General features: G+C 46.8%; 1 protein-coding gene across 1 annotated transcript; it reads left to right on the plus strand.

The window, feature by feature from the left end:
• The first annotated feature begins 1505 nt into the window (after positions 1-1505).
• LOC147105819 (proline-rich transmembrane protein 4-like) lies at positions 1506-27725 on the plus strand. Its single transcript, XM_086010594.1, has 3 exons — positions 1506-2807; positions 10286-10432; positions 24530-27725. Exons 1-3 carry the CDS (start codon positions 1592-1594, stop codon positions 26497-26499), a joined length of 3333 nt encoding a protein of 1110 aa, XP_085866720.1. The 5' UTR covers positions 1506-1591; the 3' UTR covers positions 26500-27725.
• Positions 27726-27769: the final 44 nt, after the last annotated feature.

Genomic DNA, 27769 nt, shown 5'->3' on the forward strand with positions numbered 1-27769 from the left:
TCATCGCGTGACCTCCTGCCTCCAACCGCCCCGTGTCCACGCTCCCGCCATTGGTTGTCCAACACCTCCATCCTCACGGAGCACCGCCTTCCCACGGCCAATTGGAAAGACTCTACATCACCTGATTGGATGATTCTTGACTGTCAGTCAAACAGCCTTTTTCGTCGTCTCCAATATGTTTTATAACTAATAAATGGAAGTGTTCAAAGGATAAAACACAATCTCTTTAATGCCGCTCTGATTTCTCTCCAGCATTTTGCTCACAGTAATGTGCTGGAGATTATTCTTTCATTCCTGGCGACTCCAGCACAATCCTGGAGGGTTGCCAACCTTAGATCTCACAGATAATTTTTCTATAACCCAATATGGACAGACAATGTGTGAGATACACCCCAGGTTTAAAAAGTGAAACCAATAAACTACAGAGCTGGTCTTCAATGTTAATAATAAAATACAACACATTTTAAAATTAGTTTGAAAAATTACATGTTTATAAGAAGGTTTGCCAAACACTCCATCGTAAAGACAGACTCTGATTTAACTTTACAGTTAGTTAACCCCTTCCACCAATTTTCTCTTCTGAAGGCATTATCTCTTGCTGGTGTTTGGTGCCCAGAAAATGGGTGTTGTTTGCTTTTCAGTGCTTCGCCCAGGTTTTCACATTGGAACCTAGACAGTGATTGTTGGTAGGCTATTTGGCTTCGGGAGGTATCACGGCTCAGCTCAATCCTATCCTCACCCGATATCTACAGAGGCAGTAGGGGTCTCTGGACCCTTGCTGATTTTCCCCTCTTCCCATGCTTGGAGATACTGGGGCCAAGTGTAGAAGACCCAGCACCGGGCCAGCTGAGATTAGGAGAGACTGGGAACCTCCCTGGTTTGTATTGCACAGTTCCACATTGGGCAGTGTGTTTACACACTGAGCACAACCTTTCACTTGTTGGTAAAAGAAAGACAGACTTGCATTTCTATAGCGCCTTCCACGACCACCGGATGTCCCAAAGCGCTTTACAGCCAATGAAGTACTTTTGAAGTGTGGTCACTGTTGTAATGTGGGAAACACGGCAGCCAATTTGCGCACAGCAAGGTCCCACAAACAGCAGTATGATAACGACCAGATAATCTGTTTTTGTTATGTTGGTTAAGGGACAAATATTGGCCAGGACACTGGGGATAACTCCCCCGCTCTTCTTCGAAATAGTGCCGTGGGATCTTTTACGTCCACCTGAGAGAGCACACGGGGCCTCGGTTTAATGTCTCATCCAAAAGACGGCACCTCCAACAGTGCAGCGCTCCTTCAGTACTGTACTGGGAGTGTCAGCCTGGATTTTATGCTCAAGTCCCTGGAGTGGGACTTGAACCCACAACCTTCTGGACTCAGAAGCGAGTGCGCTACCAACTGAGCCACAGCTGACACTGACAGCTGACTGGTACCAAAATATTGTCATTACTTAATTTGTATGCAAGCTGGAGTAGAAAGCGTTGGAACCTTGTTATTCATTGATAAATATACATCTGTTTTTCAGGTTTTCTGAAGACCATTCCTAAATAAATTAAGGGCCAATGCACAGAGTGCCTGAAGAATATCAATATGCTGTGTAAAGGCATTATTTTTGTGAATGTTATTTCTTCTTTAATAATTGAATCAAAAGTTGCAGCTCTTGGAATTAAGCAACATGAGGTATCTCAGGCCAGCAGTCCTTCATCTCAACCAGATGTGAATGGTCTCATCCAGTTATCCACCACAAGTCAACAGGACTTCAGACTAAACCTACCTCTGACATCCTCTACATTGCCTGTGGAAACAGAAAGTAGTGTGGGCCCTTTGCCGCCCTCTTCGATGTCTTCGACACTGCCTGCAGGAAGACAGGCTGGCACAAGACCTTTCTTGACATCTTGGATGTCTACAGTACTACCTGTTGAAAGGGGAACCGGTGCAGAATCGTTGTTAGCACCGCACATCAGATTGGGGTCTGACGGCAAGACCGTGAATGCCGTGTTGTTCAACCATGATGAGGTTGGTTCTCCTGAGAGTGCTGGACAACTGCATGCCACTATGTTTCCAAATGAAAGCCAGATAGACATCCTGCTTTCTACTGAAAGTCTTCAAGAAGCCATTCCCTCAAATCTTCCAGAGTCAATGAGCAAAACTCTATCCAGTGATTCAAGTGACTTTTCCGTTCAAAACCTTCCCAGTGTTGGATTGCAGCCAACGGGATCCACAGCGACATCATTCTTCACCCCAATGTATCCTGCCATGCTGAGAACCACTCACGAGTCTCCACAAGAACCTTCTCTTGGAAGATCAATGGTGTCAATCTATACATTTCCTGGTCCTGAAGAAAGATCAGCCACTGTGAGACCAGTCGTCACCCCTCAAAGTACTGAGGTGTTAACCAAGACCAAGCCACCAATTCAACTAGCCTCGGACCTTTTAAACACTGACCGCTCTGTGTTTTTTTCGGTGTCGGAACTGCCGCCTGGGATCTCGAGGCCACCTTTGAGAAGTACCACCCATCAGGATGTCACATCGGCCGTGGACCAATCAAGCAGTGGGTCCTCAACTTACCCTGCAATGTCAAAAGCAGGTCCCAAGGACATCACTCAGTTCTATAAAGATGTGCTGTTCAATAATACTGAAACTGGTAGTACTGTCCAGGGTAGGAGTGTGCCAACCAGCAGATCATATGAAACGGGGTCTCCCAACAAAGGAACAGGGGGCTCTTTATCCATAACACCATTTACTTCTGCTCCAACCTACCAAACACAACAAACAATTATTGATGAACGGGCAGGAAGGACAACAGGTGAGCAATGATTTTTAAACAAGAGACCTACTGTAAAAAACTAGATTTTGCCCTCTTCTGTAACGCTCATTTCCAAATTCCAGAAAATCCCAATTACTCGATAAATGTGGTGTGGTACTTGTTATGCCCGAATAGCCACTCACATTGGTGTTATAATGATCAGCTGCCTTTATTTCTAGACCCATGAGAATATTCTATCAAAGAATAACAAAAATAAATACAAGACTAGACATTGGAGTATAATTGCTACTATGTCCTTACTCCCATTAGGGGGCCATCTAATGTTCAATTTACAATGTGCAAGCACCATAAATATTAGCACTGAGCTTTGTTGACCGGCTAAGACTTGTGTTTGATCCCTGATCGGTGCTGCGTCCCCAACTCAGTTGGGTAGCGGTGTTACCAGCTCTGGAGCGAACAATATTGACAAACAATTAGTGTGACCCCTGCTGGTGGGATGTGTGCGTGTGTGGGCCTCAGGCCAGGGCAATATTGAGCTTTGATGGGCCCCTCTGCTGTTTAGCCAAGGCTCACTGTCCAGGCTCAGGAAGGAAGAGCGGGCACTTGGACAAGCGGGCTGCTGCTGGAGCTTCTGCAATTCTGGATCCAGATTGCATGTTGGACGGTGGGCGGAGCAATCACACCATCTGCCCAAAGACTCTAGCAAGAGGCCCCAAACCATCTTCCTGGTCAGGCCTGGTTTGAATGGAATCGGCGAGCTGCCAGCACTCAATGACCAGCAGCTCGCAGATTGAGGGGAGGGGGGAGTCTGGTAGCTTCTCTGCAGAGCCCATTCTAGAAGTCAAAGCTTAAAGGGGAAAGGGATGACTGTCACGGGATGGGGACCACTGATAGGCTGGCAGCAGGAGGCAAGATTTGTGTTGCGGCCAGGAGAAGCATTCAGAAAAATCAGATACCACAGGTCTTCTTTTGGCCGCTTGGGAGTGGCCTCAAGCAGACCCTTTATGGAGCACTGGTTAGGCTGTTTTATGTCCAGTACCACTGGGCGGAGAATGCCCATTGGTACCAAGACATTGCGTCACTTTGGTCTGCTGACCCTCCCCACTTTGGCCTGCTGACACCCGCCCTCCCCACCGCCACTTTGGCCTGCTGGCCACCTTGTTTTTCCGTGTTAATAGGGTGGTGGGCAGACAAAGATCAAGGGGTCGATTTTCAGTGTACAGTGAGGCGGGCTTTTACGCGTGCGGGGGGCTAAAATCCCGAATTCGGGGGTCCCGACACCATCCTGCCCAAAACCCGCCTCCATGTAAGTTTCAAAGGAGGTGGGTACCCGTCCCGCACTGGGACCCGCCGACCCAAGGCGGGAAGGGATTAGTGCCAATTAACTGCCTGTTAACAGGCAGTTTTTAGCCTAATCCCTATTTTGAAGGTTGTCGTGTGGGATTCCCGACTCACGCCAGGTTAGTGGAGTCAGGCCGTTGGGTTGAAGGACTTGGAGGGGTCGCGATGTCAGTGTTCAGGTGAGTGATGGGTGCATGAGTGCAAAGGTAAGTGTGTTTGGTGTGTCTAAAGTGTGTAAAGAAGTTTAAATTACCTGTACTTACCTTTACAGCCTTCCTTCCTCTCGGCTTCGGGAGTCCATCACTCAGCTGGCACAGAAAGCAGAATGGCTGCGAGCTGCCAAAAGTGACAGCCTGCAGCATTCAGTGCCGGCGAGATTTCTAACTAAGTCTGTGGAGAAGGACTCAGGTTAGAAGTAAGACTGTCAGTGTTTGACAGCTTCAAGCAGCTGTGAAACACTGATATTTCATCTGTCAACACGTCTTGACAGATGAAATTTCAGTCTGTGACATCACCTGTTGCCGGGTGGCCCTTAATTGGCCTGCTGAGCCCGCTGGAACAAGGTCAATCAAGGGAAAATCGCGTGGATTGGCCGCATCTCGATGGAGGCGGGACTACAACCCAAAAGTTGTAGTCCCGCCTCCTTCCCGACTTCTGAATGAAAATCCAGCCCCAAGTCTCAGAGGAAATAGTTTCTCCGTATCTACCTTATCGAATCCTTTTGTCACTTTAAACACCTCGATTAGATCACCCCTCAAACTTTGAAACTTGAGGGAATAGAAGCCAAGTTTATGCAACCTGCCTTCATAACTTAAACCTTTAAGCTCCGGTATCATTCTGGGGAATCTGCGCTGTACCCCCTCCAAGGCCAATATAGCTTTCCTGAGGGCTGGTGCCCAAAACTGAACGCAGTGTTCCAGATAGGGTCGGACCAAGGCTCTGTACAACTGAAGCATCCCTTCCTCCCCTTTGTATTCCAGCCCTCTTGAGATAAAGGTCAACATCCCATTAGCCTTTTGATCACTTTTAGTACCTGTACGCTAGCTGTTAGTGATTAATGTACATGGACACTTAAATCCATTTACTCCTCCACAGCTCCTAGTCGCTCACTATTAAGAAAATATTCTGATTTGTCTTTCTCCAATCCAAAGTGGATGACCTCACACTTGCTCACATTAAACCCCACCTGCCACAGTTTTGCCCATTCACTTGGTTTGTGTCCCTGTGTAACTTCCTGCTCCCATCTACACAACTTACTGTGCCTGGTTCGACTGCAGTGCTTCCCCCCTCAATGGCTGGATAGTTTGTTGAACACTCACTCAGATCACAGATGAAGAAAGGCTGCTTGTGTGGATTAACAGACTGTCAATGATGCCAATGGGACTGTACCCTAACGAGTCTGTGCCTTCAGGAGAGGATTTTTTTGATTTTTCAATAAGTCCTATTAAAGCGAGTCTCATTTGTATGAAGCGGTATGGTGCTTAATTAGCTGATCATGGCCTCACCCCTCCCTATCTCTGTAACCTCCTCCAGTCCTACAACCCTCCAAGATCTCTGTGTTCTTCCAATTCAGGCCTCTTGAGCAACACCGATTTTCTTCGCCCCACCACTGGCACCCCTGCCTTCAGCTGCCTAGGCCCTAAGCTCTGGAATTCCTTCCCCAAACCTCTCTGCCTTTCTCTCCTCCTTTACGGAGCATCTTAAAGCATCCTTTAAGATGCTCCTTAAAACCTACCTCTTTAACCAAGCTTTTGGTCACCTGTCCTAATATCTCCTTATGTGGCTCAGTGTCAGATTTTGTTTGATAATCGTTCCTGTGAAGCGCCTTGGGACGTTTTACTACATTAAAGGCGCTATAGAAATGCAAGTTGTCATTTGTTGTTGCTACAATTGGCCACAGTGCCCCTTAGGCTAGGTAGGAGAAAAATATTGCGATGACCCTCATGGTCCAGCTGCCTCTTGATACTCACAGTCTGGGCTCAAAAAGAAAGAATGGCCACTGAGCTGAGGCAGTGGAGAATAGTTGGCTCCTGTGGAATTTTACCCTGGGTCTTCAGGGGAAGAGCAGAGACAAGAGGAGGAAATCTGAAAGAAAAAAAGCTTCAGTGATGTAATTTAAGAGGTAGTGCTTTTCACTCAGTATGTCACTTGACTGAAAGGTGGATGGCTTGAAGAGAAAAATAATAGAAACTGCAGAAAATGTGAGTAAAATGTTAAAAAGGAGGATCGCTGGATCGCACACTCACTGCGGCATTTATCAGTATTCTGTGCATATCTGTACCTGATTTATATCATCTGCTCCCTGGAGGGTTGTGGAAGGAGCATATTAGAATCCAATACATGTACACTTAGATCTACAGACTGCTCACTCTCTGTCTCTCTCATTCTCTCTGTCTCTCTCATTCTCTCTCTGTCTCTCTTATTCTCTGTCTCATTCTCTCTCTCTCTCATTCTCTCTGTTTCTCTCATTCTCCCAACCTCTCATTCTCTCTCTCTGTCTCATTCTCTCTCATTCTCGCTCACTGCCTCCCTCTCTCTGATTCTCCCTAGCTCTCATTCTCTCTCTCTGTCTTGTTCCGTGTCTCATTCTCTCTCAGTCTCTCTCTCATTCTCTCTCATTCTCTGTCTCTCAGTCTCTCTCTCTGTCTCCCTCTCTCATTCTCTGTCTCGTTCTGTTTCTCTCATTCTCTCTCTGTCTCCCTCTCTCTCATTCTCCCCATCTCTCATCTCTCTCCCTCATTCGCGCTCTCTGTCTTGTTCTGTGTCTCATTCTCTCTCTCTGTCTCTCTCAGACCTTTTCTCTCTCAGTCTCCCTCTCTCATTCTCTATGTCTCGTTCTGACTCTCTCATTCTCTCTCTCAGTCTCCATCATTCTCTCTCGATCATATTTTCTCTCTCATTCTCTCTCTCAGTCTCCCTCTCTCTCAGTCTCCCGCTCTCCATCATTCTCTCTGTCTCATATTTTCTCTCTCAGTCTCTCTCTCAGTCTCTCTCTCATTTTCTCTCTCTTTCTTTCTCTCTTTCTCATTCTTTCTCTCTTTCTCTCTCTTCAGCCTCGCAGAGCAGTTCCCCTTTCATTGTGAAGTGAATGAAAGAGTCACAGCCCAGGATTAATCTGCGAACCGTAGCTGTCCGTGAGCTCATTAGCTGAGCCCCGGTTATAATCAGGAGATCCTCTGTAGGTCATATTCTAACACAAGAGTATCCTCGCAAAATAAAAATGATCAGCAAGGTCAGGAGGAAATGACTAGAGGTGCATCTTGTGAATTGATAAGTGGTGGCAGAACCAAAGATTATACGGATTCGCTGCTGGTGATCTAAATACTCTGCTTATCCATTGTACTATATCCTGTGGCTCACTCCCAATGGCTGTTATTCTACATAATGAACCCCTTGATTGTGTTCCAACCTGTAACTCACTCCCAATGGCTGTTAATCTATATAATGTACCTCCTTATTGTGTTATACAGTGCATGAGCTGAAATCTTACAAAAGCGACCAGTCCAGGGAGAGTGGAAACCCCTGGTTCTGCCATCATTCAAAAGATTAAAATAATTATAAAGCTTATTTTATTACATGGTTCCCAGTTATATTTGGATAAAATTGGGAAATTCCAGGGATATTTTTACATCGATAGAATCCAACCAATTTACACTTTCTCCCCTCTGTTCCCTTATCACCAGCTGCAGATAACCCTTGTGTGGACTTAGCCTTAATTCAGCCCCTGCACATATTGTTTCTATTGAATTCAGCCACCACACCCAGGTGATAATGTTGATAGGGGGAGAACGGTTTTGGGTTCCAAATATTATTTTAATGTTAATTTTAACAAAAGCTGTTCATGTTTGCCTGGTTCTTTCCAGCACAGATAAGCAAACAGCCAACAGGGGCAGTAATTACATTTTGGATTGATTCAGATACAGGTTCACTGAAACAAACACTCATCTGAACTGGGAAATGGGTTACAAAAAGAGAATACTGCAGATGCTGGATGACGTAATAAAACTCACTACGCACTTGGTTTGAGTATAAAGCAAGGCTTTAATCAACTTGTTTCAGAACATGGAGGTCTAGTTGTACTTCACTAGTTCCTGTCTTACAAAATGTCCCTGGATAGCTGGGGCCCACGCCCGAGTATTTATACTCCTTGGACGGCGCCACCAGCTGGCCATCCAGCATTATTTCATAAATAATTTCTTGATGAGATTTATAACACTGGAAATCTGAAATAAAAACAGAAAATGCTGGAGCTACTCAGCAGGTCAGGCAGCATCTGTGAAGCGAGAAACAGAGTTAACGTTTCAGGTCGATGACCTTTTGTCAGAACTCTGTTTCTCTCTTCACAGATGCTGCCTGATCTGCTGAGTATCTCCAGCATTTTCTGTTTTTATTTATGGTAAATGGGTTATTGTTTTCACCAGCTTAACTCTTAAAAAGTGTTGAATAAGCAGTGAACCTGTGTATGAACAACAAACTTACATTTATATAGCGCCTTTCACAACCTCAGGACGTCCCAAAGCGCTTTACAGCCAATGAAGTACTCTTGAGATGTCATCACCGTTGTAAATGTAGGAAAAGCGGCAGTCAATTTGTGCACAGCGAAGTCCCACAAACAGCAATGTGATAATGACCAGATCATCTGTTTTAGTGATGTTGGTTGAGGGATAAATATTGGCCAGGACACCGGGGAGAACTCCCCTGCCCATCCTCGAATAGTGTCACGGGATCTTTTACATACACCTGAGAGGGCAGACGCGGCCTCAATTTAACGTCTCATCCGAAAGACGGCACCTCCGACAGTGCAGCACTCCCTCAGCACTGCACTGGAGTGTCAGCCTAGATTATGGGCTCAAGTCTCTGGAGTGGGACCTTCTGACTCTGAGCCGAGCGTGCTACCAGCTGAGCCACAGCTGACACTAGTTATACAGTGGGCAACCCATACCCTGTTGAATAAGCAGTGACTGTGTGTAGTTATACAGCGAGTTGCCTTTAACCCACTAAATAAACAGCAAATCCATATGTACAGTTACAGTGACCCTTGCCTAATTGAATAAGCTGGATGGCTATACAGTTATGCAACTAGAAACACTTGCTCTATTGAATAAACAGCATCAGAAACATAATAATGGATAGCACTAGTGATTATGAACAAGGTATAGACCAGTTAAACAGGATTAGTAAGAATAGGTCATGTTTGAATAATTGAATTGAATTCCTTGAGGAGATTACTGAGCTTATAGAGAAAGGGCATGCAGTAGATGTAGTGCCTTTGTACTTTCAAAAATTGTTTGATAAAGAGCCACATAAGAGATTAGTAAGGATGAAGGGCCATGGTGTGGATTGACACTGGCAAGGCCGCTTTTATTGCCTGTACCTAGGTGCCCTGAAAAGGTTGTGGTGGGTCTTCTCCTTGAACCCCTGCAGTCTGTGTGGTGAAGGTACTTCCACAATGGTGTTAGGTAGTAAATTCCAGGACACTGACCCAGTGACGATGAATGATCGGCGATACGCGTCCAAGTCAGGATGATGTGTGGCATGGAGGGGAACTTGGGCGTGATGGTGTTCGCATGTCATTGCTTCACTTGTCCTTCTTGATGGTAAAGGCTGCAAGGGAGGGAGATGCTGTTGAAGGATCCCTGACGAGTTGCTCCAGTGCATCCTGTAGATCGTACACACTGCAGCCCACAGTGCGCCGGTGGTGCAGGGAGTAGATATGGAGTCCAGTAGCAGGGGCACCAATCAAGCAAACTGCTCTGTCCTGGACAGTTTTGGAGCTTCTAGTTGAGAACTAGTGCCCTCTGTTGTTGCCCCAATCTTAGTCCTTTTATCAAGCTGAAGCACCAGAGAAATTACAGCTGCTACTCCATAAGGAGATATTGGGAGATGAACCATTCCTCAGCTACAGTGGGTCGAATAGCCTCCTTCTGTGCTGTATCACAGAATCACAGAATCCCCACAGTGCAGATAGAGGCCATTTCGGCCCATCGAGCCTGCACCTCATTCTGACTCTAGAAGCCATTCCTGAGCTACTCCCTCAGGTGGAGTTGGTATGTGCTACAGAGTTATGAATGAAAGGGAAGGAAAAAAATGATTGAATTATCACTTCAGTATTTATCTAAACATCGGATGCTGATGATTTCTAATCCATTTGAATTTGTTTCTTTCCACTGATGCAGCGCCAATGGAACCTGTGTCCACACAAGATGTCGCTGCTGCAGTGGAGCAGGACACTGACAAGGGGAACCTAGAGGATTGGGACTCAGCCAGGAATCTACTAACTCCCACCCCTGCCATCCCATGGACAATGCCAACAGAGTTCACAGGTCAGTCTGAGGGCACAAATCAATCTGAGGGCCCGGGTCAATCTGAAGGCAAAGATCAATCTGAGGGCATGGGTCATTTTGAGGGCACAGGTCAATCTCCAAGGCAAAGGTCAATCTGAGGTCATGGGTCAGTCTGAGGGCACAGGTCAATCTCCAAGGCAAAGGTCAATCTGAGGGCATGGGTCAATCTGAGGGCACAGGTCAATCTCCAAGTCAAAGGTCAATCTGAGGGCGCGGGTCGGTCTGAGGGCGATGGTCGGTCTGAGGGCAGTGGTCAGGCTGACAGCAAAGGTACAGGTCTGGTCATTGTCTCTTGCTCATCATCCTGCTTCACTTGGTAGCCCACTCACTTCTGGATCAGCAGGCTGTGGGTTCTAATCAAAGAAGAGCAGGGCCTTCTCCCAGCATCCTGGGCCAGTCGCAGCCACTGAAAACATTATCTGGTGACTCATCTTATTTTCTCTTTATGGGACCTTGCTGTGCGCAAATTGGCTGCTGTGTTTAACTGAATAACAACAGTAATTCACAGATAATGAAGTGCTTTGCGATGTCCTGAGGATGTAATTAGGAGCTCTATAAATACAAGTTTTTTCTCATTCTAGAATACTACAGTGGCCAGACAAAAACCATAAAAGCCTCGCACTCCATTCTCATTGTTTTCTGTTCCAATAAAGAAACTCTACCGCCATGTGTCACTGAGCAGACGGATCTGTGGTCGGGTCTCAATTTCTCCCCCCTCCCCGTCCCATCTCACCTCTAATCAGTGAAACTGTGTTGTTGTTGTAGTCATCCTTGGAGAAATGGTTTTGAGGACCAACCAGCTCTCCCAATGACGGGAGCGAAACTCTGGGGGAGGTTCAATTCCCCTCCCCACACACTGCCCTTTAGTGGACAGTTGCCGACAGATCATTGATCTGTCTTCCCTTTTAGCTAGGAAACGCAAAAAAAGACAGAAATACTTAATTCATAACTTCAGGACATCCCAAAGCAACCAAAGAAGTACTTTTGATGTGTAGTCATGTACAGACACATGACTACACTTCAAAAGTACAGACACGATGGGTCGAATGGCCTCCTTCTGTGCCGTAAATTTCTATGATTCTATATAGGAAATGTGGCAGCCAATTTGCGCACAGCAAGGTCCCACAAACAGCAATGAGATAAACGACCAGATCGTCTGTTTTTGGTGATGTTGGTGGAGGGATAAATATTGTCCAGGACACCGGAGAGAACTCCACTGCTCTTCTTCGAATAGTTGCATAGAATTACATAGAATTTACAGCACAGAAATAGGCTATTTGGCCCCACTGGCCTATGCCGGTGTTTATGCTCCACACAAGCCTCCTCCCACCTTATTTACTTCATCTCACCCTATCAACATACCTTTCCATTCCTTTCTCCATCATATACTTATCTGTGGGATCTTTTACGTCCATCTGAAAGGGCAGACTGGGGCCTCGGTTTAATGTCTCAGCCAAAAGGCGACACCTCCCACAGTGCTGCACTCCCTCAGTACTACTGGAGTATTATGTGTTCAAGGCTCTGGAGTAAGCTTTTGGTCATCTGCCTTAATATCTCTTTATGTGGCTCGGTGTCAAATTTTGTTTGCTAACACTCCTGTGAAGCGCCTTGGGACGTTTTTACTACGTTAAAGGCGCTATATAAATGCAAGTTGTTGGTTGCGTGCGGATGGAATAGACTTCCAGAAAGAATAGTCGAAGCAAAAACACGTAAATTGTAAGAAAGAATGGGATGATGAAATCGGGCAGTTAGGATCTTCCTGGATGGATGAATTAAGAATGGCATCTTCATCTGGAAGTATCTTGAGATTGGGTAAATTACCTTCCTCAACTGATCCATCTTGTAGCATGAGCTGCCTCAACTTTTTTTTCTTGTCTTCCTCCTTTCTTTCTCCTTCACCCTTTTTCATTACTTCCTTATGTCTCTTGTGCGCGTGGTTCCTCTTGTAGTCCCTCATTGCTGAGAAAGCTAGGCAATGCTTTGGAGTTGGACATAACTGGTGAAGGCTGCAGGCCCTATAGAGGGCTTTCATTTTTGCAACGGATACTGGGATAGCTCTACTTCCATTGTGGCCTCTTGCTTTCCCTCACACTCCCGTGAAAGAAATCAAGACAAATGCTTGGAATCACTGGCACAGTTCATGCATGTGCGAGATTGAGCTCCTGAAGTAAGAGGGCAAGAGATCCTGATCTTGCATGTAAGTCTCCCGCCAATTATCGAACAGTTGGTTCACGTGGAGCCTCCATGTGCCTCAGTTTTTTTTTAACATTGACTGCAGCAATCGGCAAGCAGCCACACTGAGCCTCCCAGCTATGTGTCGACTGCAGGGCGCCCACAGGGCAAGCTTCCTGGGCCGCTCAGCGCAACACTTTCTGCTTAGAAACCACATGTGCATCTGTTCATTCGCTCGGAAATTGTGCATTGTGAACACGGCCCATCTCTGATCAAGTGAAAGGAGGGATTTAGCTGAGTCTGTACAATTCTGAAAAGCCACAAATCCCTCTCATTCATTCGCAGTGAGGTTCACAGGGTTTAACAATTTCCAGGGGATTTTGTATGAAGCTGCTCTGCTCTGTTAGAACAGTGCTGTCCAGTAGAAACTGCTGACACCGTAGGCATGGCTACTGCGACACTGTTTTAGCCCCATGCCCTCGTTTTAGTAGAAAACGTCTTACATACAATACAGGTACTCCACGAGTGTATATTTACTTAACAAAGATTCAGTAACCAAGGAAGTAAAGTTCTTACAATGATCAAAAAACACTCACACATTCTGCTTTTCATCTTACCATTTTACCAACAAACCCACAAAAAGGTTAAAGTTCACAAGCATACACCATGTGAATAAGAGTATTGAGATCACAGGCCCAATGACGGTATCTTTTACTTATCATTTTATTCAGTAAACAAAAATGCAGTTAGCCACATCTGGATTTCCAATTGACCACATGTGGCCAGTGGCTAACGTATTATCTATGATCTGGCACCTGGGACGTGTGAGGGGCCGCAGGAGGGATAGTATCTGCGGTTGGTGGCTCTAGGGGTGTTGGAGTGATGGGTGGGATGTGGAGGGATGGTTTCTGCATTGGTCAATGTGAGGTCGCTGGGAGCAAAGGTGTCTACCCAGGCAATGCGAGATGTGGGGGCGATGCTATCTGCAGTGTCTAGTGTCAGGGTAGGGGACCAAAGTTATCCACCCTGGACCGTGTAAGACACTCCAGAGCACTGGTGTCTCTGTCCCGGTCAGTGCCAGATTGGGGGTAATTTTGACTTTGGGCAATAGTCTAAAACGGGCAATATCGATTCAGCCGTCTGTTATACATCGCTCCCAATTTTCATTGCCATTTATCTTCCATCGATATCGCCCATTTTACACTATCACCCATCTGAGCCATCACTAAGTTCGCTTATTTGCACCTCTGTAACATCGCCTGACTCCATCCCTGCCTCAGCTCATCTGCTGCTGAAAGCCTCATCCAGGCCTTTGTTACCTCGAGACTTGACAATTCCAGAGCTCTCCTGGCCGACCTCCCACGATCTACCCTACGTAAACTTGAGCTCATCCAAAACTCAGCTGCCCGTGTCCTGACTCGCACCAAGTCCCGTTCACCCATCGCCCCTGTGCTCACATTGGCTCCCGGTTAAGCAACGCCTCGATTTTAAAATTCTTAATCTTGTTTTCAAATTCCTCCACGGTCTAGCCCCTCCCAATCTCAGTAATCTCCTCCAGCCCCAGAACCCTCTGAAATATCTGCGCTTCTCTAATTCTGGTCTCTTGAGCTTCCCTGATTTTAATTGCTCAACCATTGGTGGCCGTGCCTTCAGCGGCCAAGGTCCTAAGCTCTGGAATTCCCTCCCTATACCGCTCTGCCTCTACCTCTCTTTCCTCCTTTAAGACGCTCCTTAAAACCTACCTCTTTGACCAAGCTTTTGGTCACCTGCCCTAATATCTCCTTATGTGGCTCGGTGTCAAATTTTGTTTGATAATTGCTCCTGTGATGCACCTTGGGATGTTTTACTATGTTAAAGGCTCTTTATAAATACAGGTTCTTTTGCCAATTATCTTAAATCTGTGTCCTCTGGTTACCAGCCCTCCTGCCAGTAGAAACAGTTTCTCCCTATTTTATCAAAACCTCTCATAACTTTGAACACCACTATTAAATCTCCTCTTAACCTTCTCTGCTCTAAGGAGAACAATCCCAGCTTCTCTAGTCTCTCCACGTAGCTGAAGACCCTCATCCTTGGTACCATTCTAGTAAACCTCCTCTCCACCCTCTCCAAGGCCTTTACATCCTTCCTAAAGTGTGGTGCCCAGAATTGAACACAATAATCCAACTGGGGCCGAACCAGTGCTTTATAAAGATTTACAATCACTTCCTTGCTTTTGTACTCGAGTCTTCTATTTATAAGTTAATTTATTAAAAAATATTTGTTTCTGGGGAAGCTGCACAGCAGCAGACTAACCACCTGCGGAGTTTGGTTCCTTGCCAATGTCTGTACTGAGGGTCATCCCATGCAGTTTAAATTTAGAATGTTCCTTCTTTAAAAAAAGATAATGAACAGTTTCCCCCTTTCTCACAATTATATTTTATTGCAGTTCCTGTTTTTATTTTAATTTCCTTCTGTCTTTCCTCTTCTAGTCAATTTCAACAAGTTTTTTTTCAAACTATGTTTTTAGTGAGTGACCTTTTGATTCAGGAGGTGATAACGGAGCCTCCCTTCCCTTCCCCACACCCACCTCCATCACCAGGAAGTTCCTGGGCACTGGGACCCTGACGGTGGTACTGGATAACAGGAAGCAGTTACGTGGGTTAGGCCTCTTCCTGATGTTTTCAGTCTGGATCTTCAAGAAGAGTAATAGGCAGAAAGCAGAGAGTAGTGGTGAACGGTTGTTTTTCAGACTGGAGGGAAGTATAGAGTGGCGTTCCCCAGAGGTCGGTATTAGGACCACTGCTCTTTTTGATATATATTAATGACCTGGATTTGGGTATACAGGGCATAATTTCAAAGTTTGCAGATGATATGAAACTTGAAAATATAGTAAACAATGAGATGGATAGTAACAGACTTCAGGAGGACATAGACAGACTGGTGAAATTGGCAGACACATGGCAGATGAAATATAACACAGGGAAGTGTGAAGTGAAATACTTCAAGGGAAAAAAAATTGCAGGGCTATGGGGAAAGAGCAGGGGAGTGGGATTAATTGGATAGCTCTACCAAAGAGATGGCACAAGCACGATGGGCCACCTTCTGTGCTGTATCATTCTATGATTCTAAGCTGGGAGGAAGTAGTTGTACTTGTTTTTATCCTCAATGGACAGTCCTGGTGCAATTTAAGATTTGTGAGCTGCCGTCTCCATTCTTATAGTGAGTTTACAATCTGCCCAGAGCATGAATTTTTCATCCCTCAAGGTTCCCCTTTCTCCTCCCCTAAAGGTCTTGACTCCTCACTTTGATCCAGTGGCACTGAGGCCGGCTGGAAACTTGCCCACACAGCCACTCTTCAAGAGATTATTACATAAATTAGGGCTTATGGGGTTGGGGGTAATATATTAGCATGGATTGAGGATTGGTTAATGGACAGAAAACAGAGAGTAGGAATAAATGGGTCATTTTGAGGATGGCAGGTTGTAACTAGTGGGGTTCTGCAAGGATCAATGCTTGGGCCTCAGCTATTCACAATCTATATCAATGACTTAGATGAGGGGACTGAGTGTAATGTATCCAAGTTTGCTGATGAAAGAAATCTAGGTGGAAAATGAGGTTGTGAGGAGGATGCGAAGAGGCTGCAGAGAGATACAGAAAGGCTAAGTGACTGGGCAAGAACATGGCAGATGGAGTATAATGTGGAGAAATGTGAAGTTACCGACTTTGGTAAGAAAAATAGAAAAGCAGAATATGTTTTAAATGGTGAGAAATTGGGAAATGTTGGTATCCAGAGGAACCTGGGTGTCCTTGTACAGGAATCACAGAAAGTTAACATGCAGGTACAGCAAGCAATTAGAAAAGCAAATGGTATGTTAGCCTTTATTACAAAAGGATTGGAGTATAAGAGTAAAGATGTCTTACTGCAGTTATATAGGGCAAGACCACACCTGGAGTACAGTTTTGGTCTGCTTACCTAAGGAAGGATATACTTGCCATAGAGGGAGTGCACTAGGTTGAGTCCTGGGATGAGAGGGTTGTCCTATGAGGAGAGATTGAGTAGATTGGGCCTATACTCCCTGGAGTTTAGAAGAATGAAAAGTGATCTCATTGAAACATATAGGGCTAATTATTCGGGTGTTTTACGCCACCCATTACCGCCATGAAATGGTGAAAAAATGGTGGCCGGCGCTCTTCCGCCAGCTGGTGGCAGGTCCTGCACGGCTACCATTTTGCGAGGGCCGGTAGCGCTGCCGATTCCTGGGATGGGGGGATTGTCCTATGGGAAGGGATTGAGGATACTAGGCTTATATTCCCTAGAATTTAGAAGAATGAGAGGTGATCTCATTGAAACATATAAAACTCTTACAGAGCTTGACAGGGTAGAGATGCTGGGAGGATGTTTCCCCTGGCTGGAGAGTCTAGAACCAGGGGACACAGTCTCAGAATAAGGGGTCGGCCATTTAGGACTGAGATGAGGAGAAATTTCTTCACTCAAAAGGTTGTGAATTTTTGGAATTCTCTACCCCAGAGGGCTGTGGATGCTCAGTCGTTGAGTATATTCAAGACAGAGATCGATAGATTTTTGGATATTAAGGGAATCAAGCGATATGGGGATAGTGCAGGAAAATGGAGATGAGGTAGAAGATCAGCCATGATCTTATTGAATGGCGGAGCAGGCTCGAAGGGCTGAATGGCCTTCTTCTGCTCCTATTTCTTATGTTCTTAAGTGCGACCCCAAACACTGGCCAATTTTAACCCAGCCCGCCCAGTGGAAACGATGCGTGCGGAGTGGGGGTTAGGATGGTGGTGGTGGCGGGGCGGGGGGGCAGGGGGTGGTTTGCGTTACCTTCCCAATATGTTTCCGCTCAACCTCCACTCGCCGCCCCCCCCCGACCCCCACCATAACATTTAAAATTGCCTGAATTCATGCACGGGAACGCCTACCTCCCAGAGCAGCGGGGGATTCATTTCAATGGCAAAGATGCCATTTTAACCGCAGGGCCGCACAGCTTCGAACTCGCCAACGAAAGCTGGAGGCTGCCTGAATCCTGGCCATAGGAGGCCCAGGAACGTTAGGGGCATCACCTGCCCTGGGCTCTCCCATCTCCTCCGCTGACAGACTTTCCGATCCCCACCCCACCACCCCCTGCCTCCATCTGTACTTAACTTGCTGGGACCCTATCCGTGGGTCCCGGTGGCGGCCTGCCCAACACCCCCCTGCACCGTCACCCCCGGTGAATTTACACTCCTGCCTGCAGGTGCAGACGACATTCCAACGGCTTAGGGCGGGAGTCAGTGTCGGGGCTGCAAGTGAGGCCCAGGATTTAAAATCCCCAGGGCTTCAAGCTCGGGTTGGGGGGTTAGATAGTTCACTGCCACTTCTATCCCCAATACTGCCCCGAGTTAAAATCGGGGCTTAAGTGTTGGCAGACTGGGGCTTCGCCTTACCTGATGTCCACACACACTTGCTTTCTAGTACTGCCCGATCAGCAGCTGGAACTCTGACTGATCTTATACCTGCTCAGCCTGGGACAGTGTAGAGGGAGCTTTACTCTGTATCTAACCCATGCTGTACCTCCCCTGGGAGTGTTTGATGGGGCAGTGTAGAGGGAGTTTTACTCTGTATCTAACCCGTGCTGTACCTGCCCTGGGAGTGTTTGATGGGGCAGTGTAGAGGGAGCTTTACTCTGTATCTAACCCATGCTGTACCTGCCCTGGGATGTTTGATGGGGCAGTGCAGACAGAGCTTTACTCTGTATCTAACCCAGGCCGGACATGCTCTGGGAGTGTTTGATGGGACAGTGTAGAGGGAGCTTTACTCTATCTAACCCATGCTGTTCCTGCCCAGGTAGTGTTTGATGGGACAGTGTAGAGGGAGCTTTACTCTGTATCTAACCCATGCTGTACCTGCCCTGGGAGTGTTTGATGGGGCAGTGTAGAGGGAGCTTTACTCTATATCTGACCCGCACTGTACCTGCCCTGGGAGTGTTTGATGGTGCAGTGTAGAGGGAGCTTTACTCTGTATCTAACACTTGCTGTACCTGCCCTGGGAGTGTTTGATGGGGCAGTGTAGAGGGAGCTTTAATCTGTATCTAACACGTGATGTACCTGCTCTGGGAGTGTTTGATGAAACAGTGTAGAGGGAGCTTTACTCTGTATCTAACCCGCACTGTACCTGCCCTGGGAGTGTTATATGGGACAGTGTAGAGGGAGCTTTACTCTGTATCTAACCCATGCCGGACGTGCCTTGGGAGTGTTTAATGGGACAGTGTAGAGGGAGCTTTACTCTGTATCTAACCCATGCTGTACCTGCCCTGGGACTGTTTGATGAGACAGTATAGAGGGAGCTTTACTCTGTATCTAACCCGTGCTGCACCTACCCTGCGAGTGTTTGATGAGACAGTGTAGAAGGAGCTTTACTCTGTATCTAACCCGTGCTGTACCTGCCCTGGGAGTGTTTGATGAGACAGTGTAGAGGGAGCTTTACTCTGTATCTAACCCGTGCTGTACCTGCCCTGGGAGTGTTTGATGGGACAGTGTAGAGGGAGCTTTACTCTGTATCTAACCCTTGCTGTACCTGCCCTGGGAGTGTTTGATGGGACAGTGTAGAGGGAGCTTTAATATGTATATAACCCGTACTGTACCTGCCCTGGGAGTGTTTCATGAGACAGTGTAGAGTGAGCTTTACTCTGTATCTAACACTTGCTGTACCTGCCCTGGGAGTGTTTGATGGTGCAGTGCAGAGGGAGCTTTAATCTGTATCTAACCCGCGCTGCACCTGCCCTGGGAGTGTTTGATGAGACAGTGTAGAGGGAGCTTTACTCTGCATGTAACCCACACTGTACCTGCCCTGGGAGTGTTTGAGAGACAGTGTAGAGGGAGCTTTACTCTGTATCTAACACGTGATGTACCTGCTCTGGGAGTGTTTGATGAAACAGTGTAGAGGGAGCTTTACTCTGTATCTAACCCATGCTGTACCTGCCCTGGGAGTGTTATATGGGACAGTGTAGAGGGAGCTTTACTCTGTATCTAACCCGTGCCGGACGTGCCCTGGGAGTGTTTAATGGGACAGTGTAGAGGGAGCTTTACTCTGTATCTAACCCATGCTGTACCTGCCCTGGGACTGTTTGATGAGACAGTGTAGAGGGAGCTTTACTCTGTATCTAACCCGCACTGTAGCTGCCCCGGGGGTGTTTGATGGGACAGTGTAGAGGGAGCTTTACTCTGTATATAACCCGTGCCAGACGTGCCCTGGGAGTGTTTAATGGGACAGTGTAGAGGGAGCTTTACTCTGTATCCAACCCATGCTGTACCTGCCCTGGGAGTGTTTGATGAGACAGTATAGAGGGAGCTTTACTCTGTATCTAACCCGTGCTGCACCTACCCTGCGAGTGTTTGATGAGACAGTGTAGAGGGAGCTTTACTCTGTATCTAACCCGCATTGTACCTGCCCTGTGAGTGTTTGATGTGACAGTGTAGAGGGAGCTTTACTCTGTATCTAACCCGTGCTGTACCTGCCCTGGGAGTGTTTGATGAGACAGTGTAGAGGGAGCTTTACTTTGTATCTAACCCGTGCTGTACCTGCCCTGGAAGTGTTTGATGGGACAGTGTAAAGGGAGCTTTAATATGTATATAACCCGTGCTGTACCTGCCCTGGGAGTGTTTCATGAGACAGTGTAGAGTGAGCTTTACTCTGTATCTAACACTTGCTGTACCTGCCCTGGGAGTGTTTGATGGTGCAGTGCAGAGGGAGCTTTAATCTGTATCTAACCCGTGCTGCACCTGCCCTGGGAGTGTTTGATGAGGCAGTGTACAGGGAGCTTTACTCTGCATGTAACCCACACTGTACCTGCCCTGGGAGTGTTTGAGAGACAGTGTAGAGGGAGCTTTACTCTGTATCTAACCCGCACTGTACCTGCCCTGGGAGTGTTTGATGAGACAGTGTACAGGGAGCTTTACTCTGTATCTAACCCATGCTGTACCTGCCCTGGGAGTGTTTGATGGTGCAGTGTAGAGGGAGCTTTACTCTGTACCTAACACTTGCTGTATCTGCCCTGGGAGTGTTTGATGGGACAGTGTAGTGGGAGCTTTACTCTGTATCTAACCCATGCTGTACCCCTGAGCCAATGCCTCATGACTAAAAATCTTACACAAGGATTGTTCGAGTGTTAACTGGTGTTCATACACATGTAACCCTTTAATAGCTAGGATTGTTTAGCACAGTGTCATGGTATATAACACCCATGCGTACTATCTCATTCTCTCTCTCTCTGTTTGTATGCTTTAGTCTCGCTCCATCAGCGTCTCTCCCAATCTTTTTTCCTGTTCTCTTTCATTGTTTGTCCGTTTCTTTTTCTCTCTCCATGTGTAGCTGTGATTGTTGCTCTGTCTCCCAGTGTGTGTGCTTGCTCTACATGTGTTGTCATGTATGAGTAACTCACTTTCCCTCTTCCTATCCGTGTGCCTTTACATGTCCTGTCTAACTGCCCTCCCGTAGTCTGATCTCTACCTGTATGTGAAACCCTCTTTATTTCTCGCCTGTCTTTTTTCTCTGTGTGTATATATGTCTCTTCCACTCGCTGTCTCATTCACTTGCTCCCTCAGACACTCTCTCACTCACTCTCGCTCAGAGTCTCTCTCACTCACTCACTCAGACACTCTCTCACTCACTCTCGCTCAGAGTCTCTCTCTCTCTCACTCACTCACTCAGACACTCTCTCACTCACTCTCGCTCAGAGTCTCTCTCTCACTCACTCCCTCAGACACTCTCTCACTCACTCTCGCTCAGAGTCTCTCTCTCTCTCACTCACTCACTCAGACACTCTCTCGCTCCCTCATCTCATCATTCTGAGTAGCTATTCTGTCTAACCTGGTGAGCCACTCACTCATTAAAGCTAGTGATATTAATACTGGTTGATTGAGTACTATGAAGGTTCTGCCTTTAGATAAAAGGAATTAATTGACACCTCCTCTCTCCTGAGAGTAATAGTGAAAAGTTCTCCCTGTAACTATCAATAATCTCAATCAGACCTGAAGCTCAGGGCTGGGTTGATGAATGAGTGAATGAGCACCCAGCGCTTTGTGTTTGAAGCTGAAATACAGCCTGTAGGGAGGCATTAAACTAGCATATTGATGCTGAAATGATTAACGAGCGTGGATAAAATTATTGGAGGGTCGTGGTCGAAGCAGCTTCGAATGATCACAGCAAACTGGAACATTAAAGCTGACCGCGGACTTCACACCGGGCAGGAGTCTGGTGACTTTGCTCTTCAGTTCGTGTTTTTTATAATGAAGAAACCCAGGTGAATAGCCAAGGGTCATAGTGCAAGAGAGCACCAAGGTTCAAAAGACTAGGAGAGGAGATGGTATCAACCAAGAGGCAGCGATTAGGTGATGGCATTTGGAATAGTGCTTGGCTTTTAAAAAAGGTGTAGGAGGAAGGGAAGAATGAGGGTGGTGGGATAAGACTACTGCCTGACTCCAGCCATCAGTTGCTTGGCTCAGTCGCTCACTCCCCTCTCTGAGGCTGAGTGTTCAAAGCCAACTCCAGGACTTGAGTACATAATCTAGGCTGACAATTCAGTGTAGTTCGGAGGGAATGATGAGACTTTAAACTGAGGCCCCGTTTATATATTCAGGTGGATTTGAAAGATCCTACAATACTATTTGAAGAAGAGCAGGGAGGTGTCCTGGCCAACATTCTTCCTTCAGCCATAAACAGATTAACTGGTCACATTCACTTCAGTTACGTGGATAGACTAGAGAAGCTGTGGTTGGTCTCCTTAGAGCAGAGAAGGTTGAGAGGATATTTGATAGAGGTGTTCAAAATCATGAGGGGTCTAGACAGAGTAGATAGAGAAACTGCTCTCATTGGCAGAAGGGTCGCAAACCAGAGGACACAGATTTATGGTGATTTAAAAAAAAATTGTTTATGGGATGTGGGCGTTGCTGGCAAGGCCAGCATTTATTGCCCATCCCTAATTGCCCTTGAGAAGGTGGTGGTGAGCCACCTTCTTAAACCACTGCAGTCCGTGCGGTGAAGGTACTCCCACAATGCTGTTAGGGAGGGAGTTCCAGGATTTTGACCCAGTGACAATGAAGGAACGACGATATACTTCTAAGTCAGGATGGTGTGTGACTTGGAGGGGAACTTGGAGGTGATGGTGTTCCCATGCACCTGCTGCCCTTGTCCTTATAGGAGGAAGAGGTCGCGAGTTTGGGAGGTGCTGCCGAAGAAGCCTTGCAAGATTGGCAAAAGAACCAAAGGCGACATGAGGAAAAATGTTTTTGTGCAGCGAGTGGTGAGGATCTGGAATGCACTGCCTGAAAGGGTGGTGGAGGCAGACTCAATTGTGGCTTTCAAAAGGGAATTGGATAAGTACCTGAAGGAAAACAATTTGCAGGGCTATGGGGAAAGGGCAGGGAATGGGACAAGCTGAAGTGCTCTTGCAGAGAGCCAGCACGGGCTCGACGGGCTGAATGGTCTCCTTCTGTGTTGTAAGCATTCTGTGATTCGACGATGGTTTGTAGGAGCTTGCTGTGTGCATGTTGGCTGCCGAGTTTGTTTCCATAATAATGGTTGCACTTCAAAGATAAATCTTTAGTTGTAAAGTGCTTTGGGATGTCCTGAGGACATGATAAGGCACTATATAGGCAGCGCTCTTTTGAGGTTTGCTGTTAAGGCACTCTATCCAAACAGTGTTACCTCTGACCTGGAAGTGCTTGATAGGACAGGTCAGAGGGAGCTTTATTTTGCACCTAACCCATACCTGACCTTGGTGTATTTGATACAGACACTGAGGGCTGGATTTTGTCAGCCCCGAGGAGACGGGTATGGAGGCGGGACTGCTGGTAAAGTAGCAGAATTTGGGGGTGGGTGGCAAACCCCCTCCCCCATCCCACCTCCATGCCCTCTTGCCAGGAGGCGGGAAGCCATCCTTCCTCGAGGTGGGAAAGGGATTAAAGCTTATTAACGACCTTGGGGAACCCCGCCAGGGTGGAGGAGATGAGTAGGAGGTCTGCGGGGGTCGGAGGGGCCTGAAAGTGCGATGTAGAGGTGAGTGATGGGTGCAAGTGGGAGTGGTAAGTAGATAAGGTGAGTGTAAAGTGTTAGAAAATGTTCACTTACCTTTGTGTCTGCCTACAGCCTTCAGCCGGAGTCCCGACATCTCCATTGTAGATTTCACAGACTGGCTGTTGGATCCTCCGAACCAACAGCCAGGTGATTTCTGCCAAGTTCAAAGGTTTGATGAGTCCTGAACACAAGGACTCACCAAACTACACAGAATGTCAGTGTTTGACAGCTTCACAGAGCTGTCAAACGCTGACATTTCTTCTTTCAAAAAATCTTGACAGATGACACGTCAGACGTTGAAGTGCTCTGTCACTGACTTCCCCCTAATTGGCCTGCTGAGTCTGCTAGGCGGGCTTAACAAGGTCAATCAGGGGAAAGTCCCGCTGGTTGGCCAGAAGCTGATGGAGGCGGGATTGAAAGCCGGCAAGCAGCAGTCCCACCTCCAAAAGCTTCCCACTGACAAAGTCCAGCCCTGAGTGTGCAACTTGAAAATTTCAAACTGATGTTGTTTTAAAAGGCGCCGAGTCACATTAATGGATAGGTCCAAATCACATGACTGGTCAGAGTCTGACCATCTAAACCGACAGCTATTAGCATCAAGCATAATTAATACATTCAGATCTTGAGAAATAAAGGATTTGGTTTATGGGAATTCTAGACAGTGAGTGGGAAAGTTTTGATCCATGGGGATTTTACACAATGGGAATATTAAGAATGATTTAGTCCATAGAATTCTTTACAAAGGAAGTAAATTCCATGATTGGATTATTTTTAAGTGCATTATTAATGGATAGAATATTGAGACGTTTGTGTTGCATTCTTACATTATAATTTTCCCCCCATTTGACTAGATTCTAACCTTGGCGTTGAAAGATCTACTGGTACAGGCCCCACCGCTGCATCCACTGTATCCAATGGCAACCTGGATGGAAACTGCAGTTCAGGTGAAGACTGGAGCTCCATTTACCCTGACTGTGAGGGAACACAAGACACATCTTTCAACCCTCACTTCCTACTTGTCCCTCCATTGTTTGTGATCCTTCATACAGATTGGAACACAGCACTGGCTGAGTGGGGCCTGGCCTGGGACCTCCATGTTTATGGAATGGGCTCACTATTTGGCCTGGTAGCGGTCATCTCTGCACTAGGTATCCTCTGTCTCCCCTTCAGATCTCTACCAGGCCTCGGTTATTTCATGGTCCTCAATGGATTGCTTTTCCTGACGAGCTCAACAAGAACTTTCATCTTCCTTTATGATGCCTACTGCTACCAGGACAAATTACCTGCAATTGTTGCCTTACTTCTCTATGATTTGGTCTTCCCTTGCCTTACTTCTGCTTTTGGAGTCATAATCCTGGTTCTGTCACTGAGGTCTGGGACGCAAGCAGTGGCATCACGATTCCAGCGTTCATGCTTCTTAACCACTATTGTCTTTCTCCACTTCACACTCACTGTGAGCACAATTCTGGTCATTACCCTGCTAAAGCAAGCTCCCTTCCTCCTCTTCGTCTCACATGGGATCTTTGTGGTTTTGGCGACCATTCTATCCATCCTGTATTTCACATTTTACTGTCACGCCCGCATGGTTGATGTGCAGGTCTACAACGTGAAGACCTCAACACCTTCCATGGAGACCTTCAACATTGGGCCCTTCGGGGACACAGAGCATTGGGGAAGAGTGGCCAAGTTGGCCATGTGGACCACAGTGTTTGGCTTGAGCTGCGCTGCGTTGCAGTTATATGCTATTCTGTACGGACTAGGCTTGGCTGGAGACCATGTTTTCCAGCCGTGGCCTTGGTGGATTTTCCAGTTTGGTGTCAGCTTGTGTGAGGTGGGGATGTGCCTCACTATGTCCCTTATTGGTATCTACCCATTGTTTTGCATTCATAAAACGACAGACCGTAACTGTTGGACCAAAATGTTCTGCCTTTCTCCAACTCATGCGTCCATGAAAGCCCCTATACTTTCAAAAGCCTATCAATGGTCGACTTCCCATCAGGAGAAGCCGCTGAGCTGTGACGCGATTGTCCGAAGTGAATCAGAATGCCTTCCCCTCTACACCATGTCTGACAACCAGTTGAGCAGCGGTGAGGACATCAACCTGATCTATCACAGCAGTGAGACCAGTGAAGTGAAAAATCTGGACTTCCATTTAAAACATGGGGGATCCTCCAGGACCTCCTCCTTCATCAGTGTTCAGATGGACAGCGATTCCACTGTTGACCTAAGACCCCCTTCACCCATTAACCTAAGACGTAGCATAGATGAGGCTCTTTTCAGCGAGGCCCTCATTCCTGAAAGTCTCTTTCATTGGTCAAGACTACACAGTTCCAGCAATATGTCCCTCTGTGGGAACAGGTCTATGCCGAGCACCAGTGAAGTCTTCAAGGAGAAGGCAGCAGACAGAGGGTTGTATCGGACATCTTCTTGTGCTGGGATGGAGAGAACAGAGGTTGGTAGGGGTATCACCAGCACCTTCAAGAAGCTCAACATGACACAAGCCTTGTCTTCAGAAAGATGGGAGGACAGCTCTGCGAGTTCCGTCTGTAGAGCATCACAAGATGGCTCATCGTTGGTGCTTTGCTCCAGCCCGGAGAGGTGGGGCTTCTCAACCATCAGCTTCGAGCATAAATCTTTCAGGAACTCCTCTCAAACAAGTCTTCACGGTATTCCCCAGATACCGAGGCAGTATCAGGCTCTTTCTTCTCCAGAGACCATGGACAATAACGATCCCTCAGATTCAGCAACACAAGCTGAGTTCATGAAGATCTGCAGGCAAATTGACCAGCTGAGTATTAGCAGTGACACGATAGAATTGTGAGACTCGCCACTGTGACTGTTGTCCAACCAGAACTGTTTCTACACTGCATCTGATTTAATATTTGGAAATGCTTATTGGGGGATGTGCACTGCCACAAGTGAAGAGAAGTGCAGTGCTTGTGTTCAAAAGGCCAAAGATTTGCTGGGCTCAAGACACATAGGGGGTGAAATTGGTGTTGGGTGGTAGTGTAAAATGTGAGAGAGTGCATCGGAATCGCATTTCACCCTCCGCTGGCTTCAATTAATAAGAAAAGCGGGCGGGGTGTAAAACATGCGACCGATTCGCTACCACCCATTTTGCGCCACCATCCAAGACTAATTTTGCCTGCACAGAAATTCTACAAATGTAAATGTGTATATACAGTTCGGTGTTAGTAACAAGGCTGGGTCAAGTGCTCACAGTATGCTGAGAAACTGCGGGCTTCCGAATTAGCCCAAAGGATATTTCATTTTTGGTGCCGTTCTGAGATATACAGGGAGGTCTTCGGCTCCATTCCTGCTCTGTGCTCAGTTAGCTGATATCAGTTGGGGCGAACGAATTGGCCTCAATTTAGGGGAGGAAACAAAAAAAAGATCAGCCATGCAGTGAGCCATAACACAGCTTGTGCTTGTGTGTGGATCTTGGGTGAGGGCAAGATTGGGCTCCGCTGTGACGTGTCCCTTCTCTCTGGTGAATATCCTGACGACACTCATTGTGTGGGCTCACACATGAAGGTACCAGTGGACCACCTGTAGAATTGTACCCTGGAGCGAGAGATAGAAGGGGAGAAGATCAGAATATGTGTCCCTTTGACCCAGCACTTGTTACAGTGGTGAACATTGTCAGTATATATTCACAATGGTAGAAGCCTGAGCCCTTTATTTTTCTGTAGCAGATTCCTGATTGAGGGGAGAAGGCGACAGTGCTGGAAATTGAACTTATAACCAGTGATGTCTCCAAAATCGGCTTAGGAAGATGCCTTCGTTTCTCCGTTATTCTCCCTGTTTCAAAATTTAGCCTAGGCTAGTGACCCTGGGGTTCATTTTCACTTTCAGTGGGGGCGGAAAGCAAGCAGCAGTGGATCGGCTGACCGATCAATAGAAAGGAAAATCAGGCGGGGTGTATAATGGGCGGCTGATCTGTTACCGGCAGTTTTTCACCCTCGCGAAATTGAAAATTATCCCCATTGAGCCGTGAAGGGCAGCAAGGATAAATCCCAAATAACAACAGAAAACGCTGGAAAAACTCAGCAGGCCAGGCAACATCCGTGGAGAGAGAAACAGAGTTAACG

This window comes from Somniosus microcephalus, chromosome 17, assembly GCF_052327205.1.
Source record: "Somniosus microcephalus isolate GS21.2 chromosome 17, FLI_Smic_1.0, whole genome shotgun sequence".
Taxonomy (NCBI): domain Eukaryota; kingdom Metazoa; phylum Chordata; class Chondrichthyes; order Squaliformes; family Somniosidae; genus Somniosus; species Somniosus microcephalus.

Excerpts from the sequence above, each read along its gene's own strand:
- LOC147105819 (XM_086010594.1), top strand. The coding sequence starts at position 1,592 with ATGCTGTGTAAAGGCATTATTTTTGTGAATGTTATTTCTTCTTTAATA. Across the intron at positions 2,808-10,285 it reads ACGGGCAGGAAGGACAACAG|CGCCAATGGAACCTGTGTCC; the intron begins GTGAGCAATGAT and ends CCACTGATGCAG. Across the intron at positions 10,433-24,529 it reads AATGCCAACAGAGTTCACAG|ATTCTAACCTTGGCGTTGAA; the intron begins GTCAGTCTGAGG and ends CCATTTGACTAG.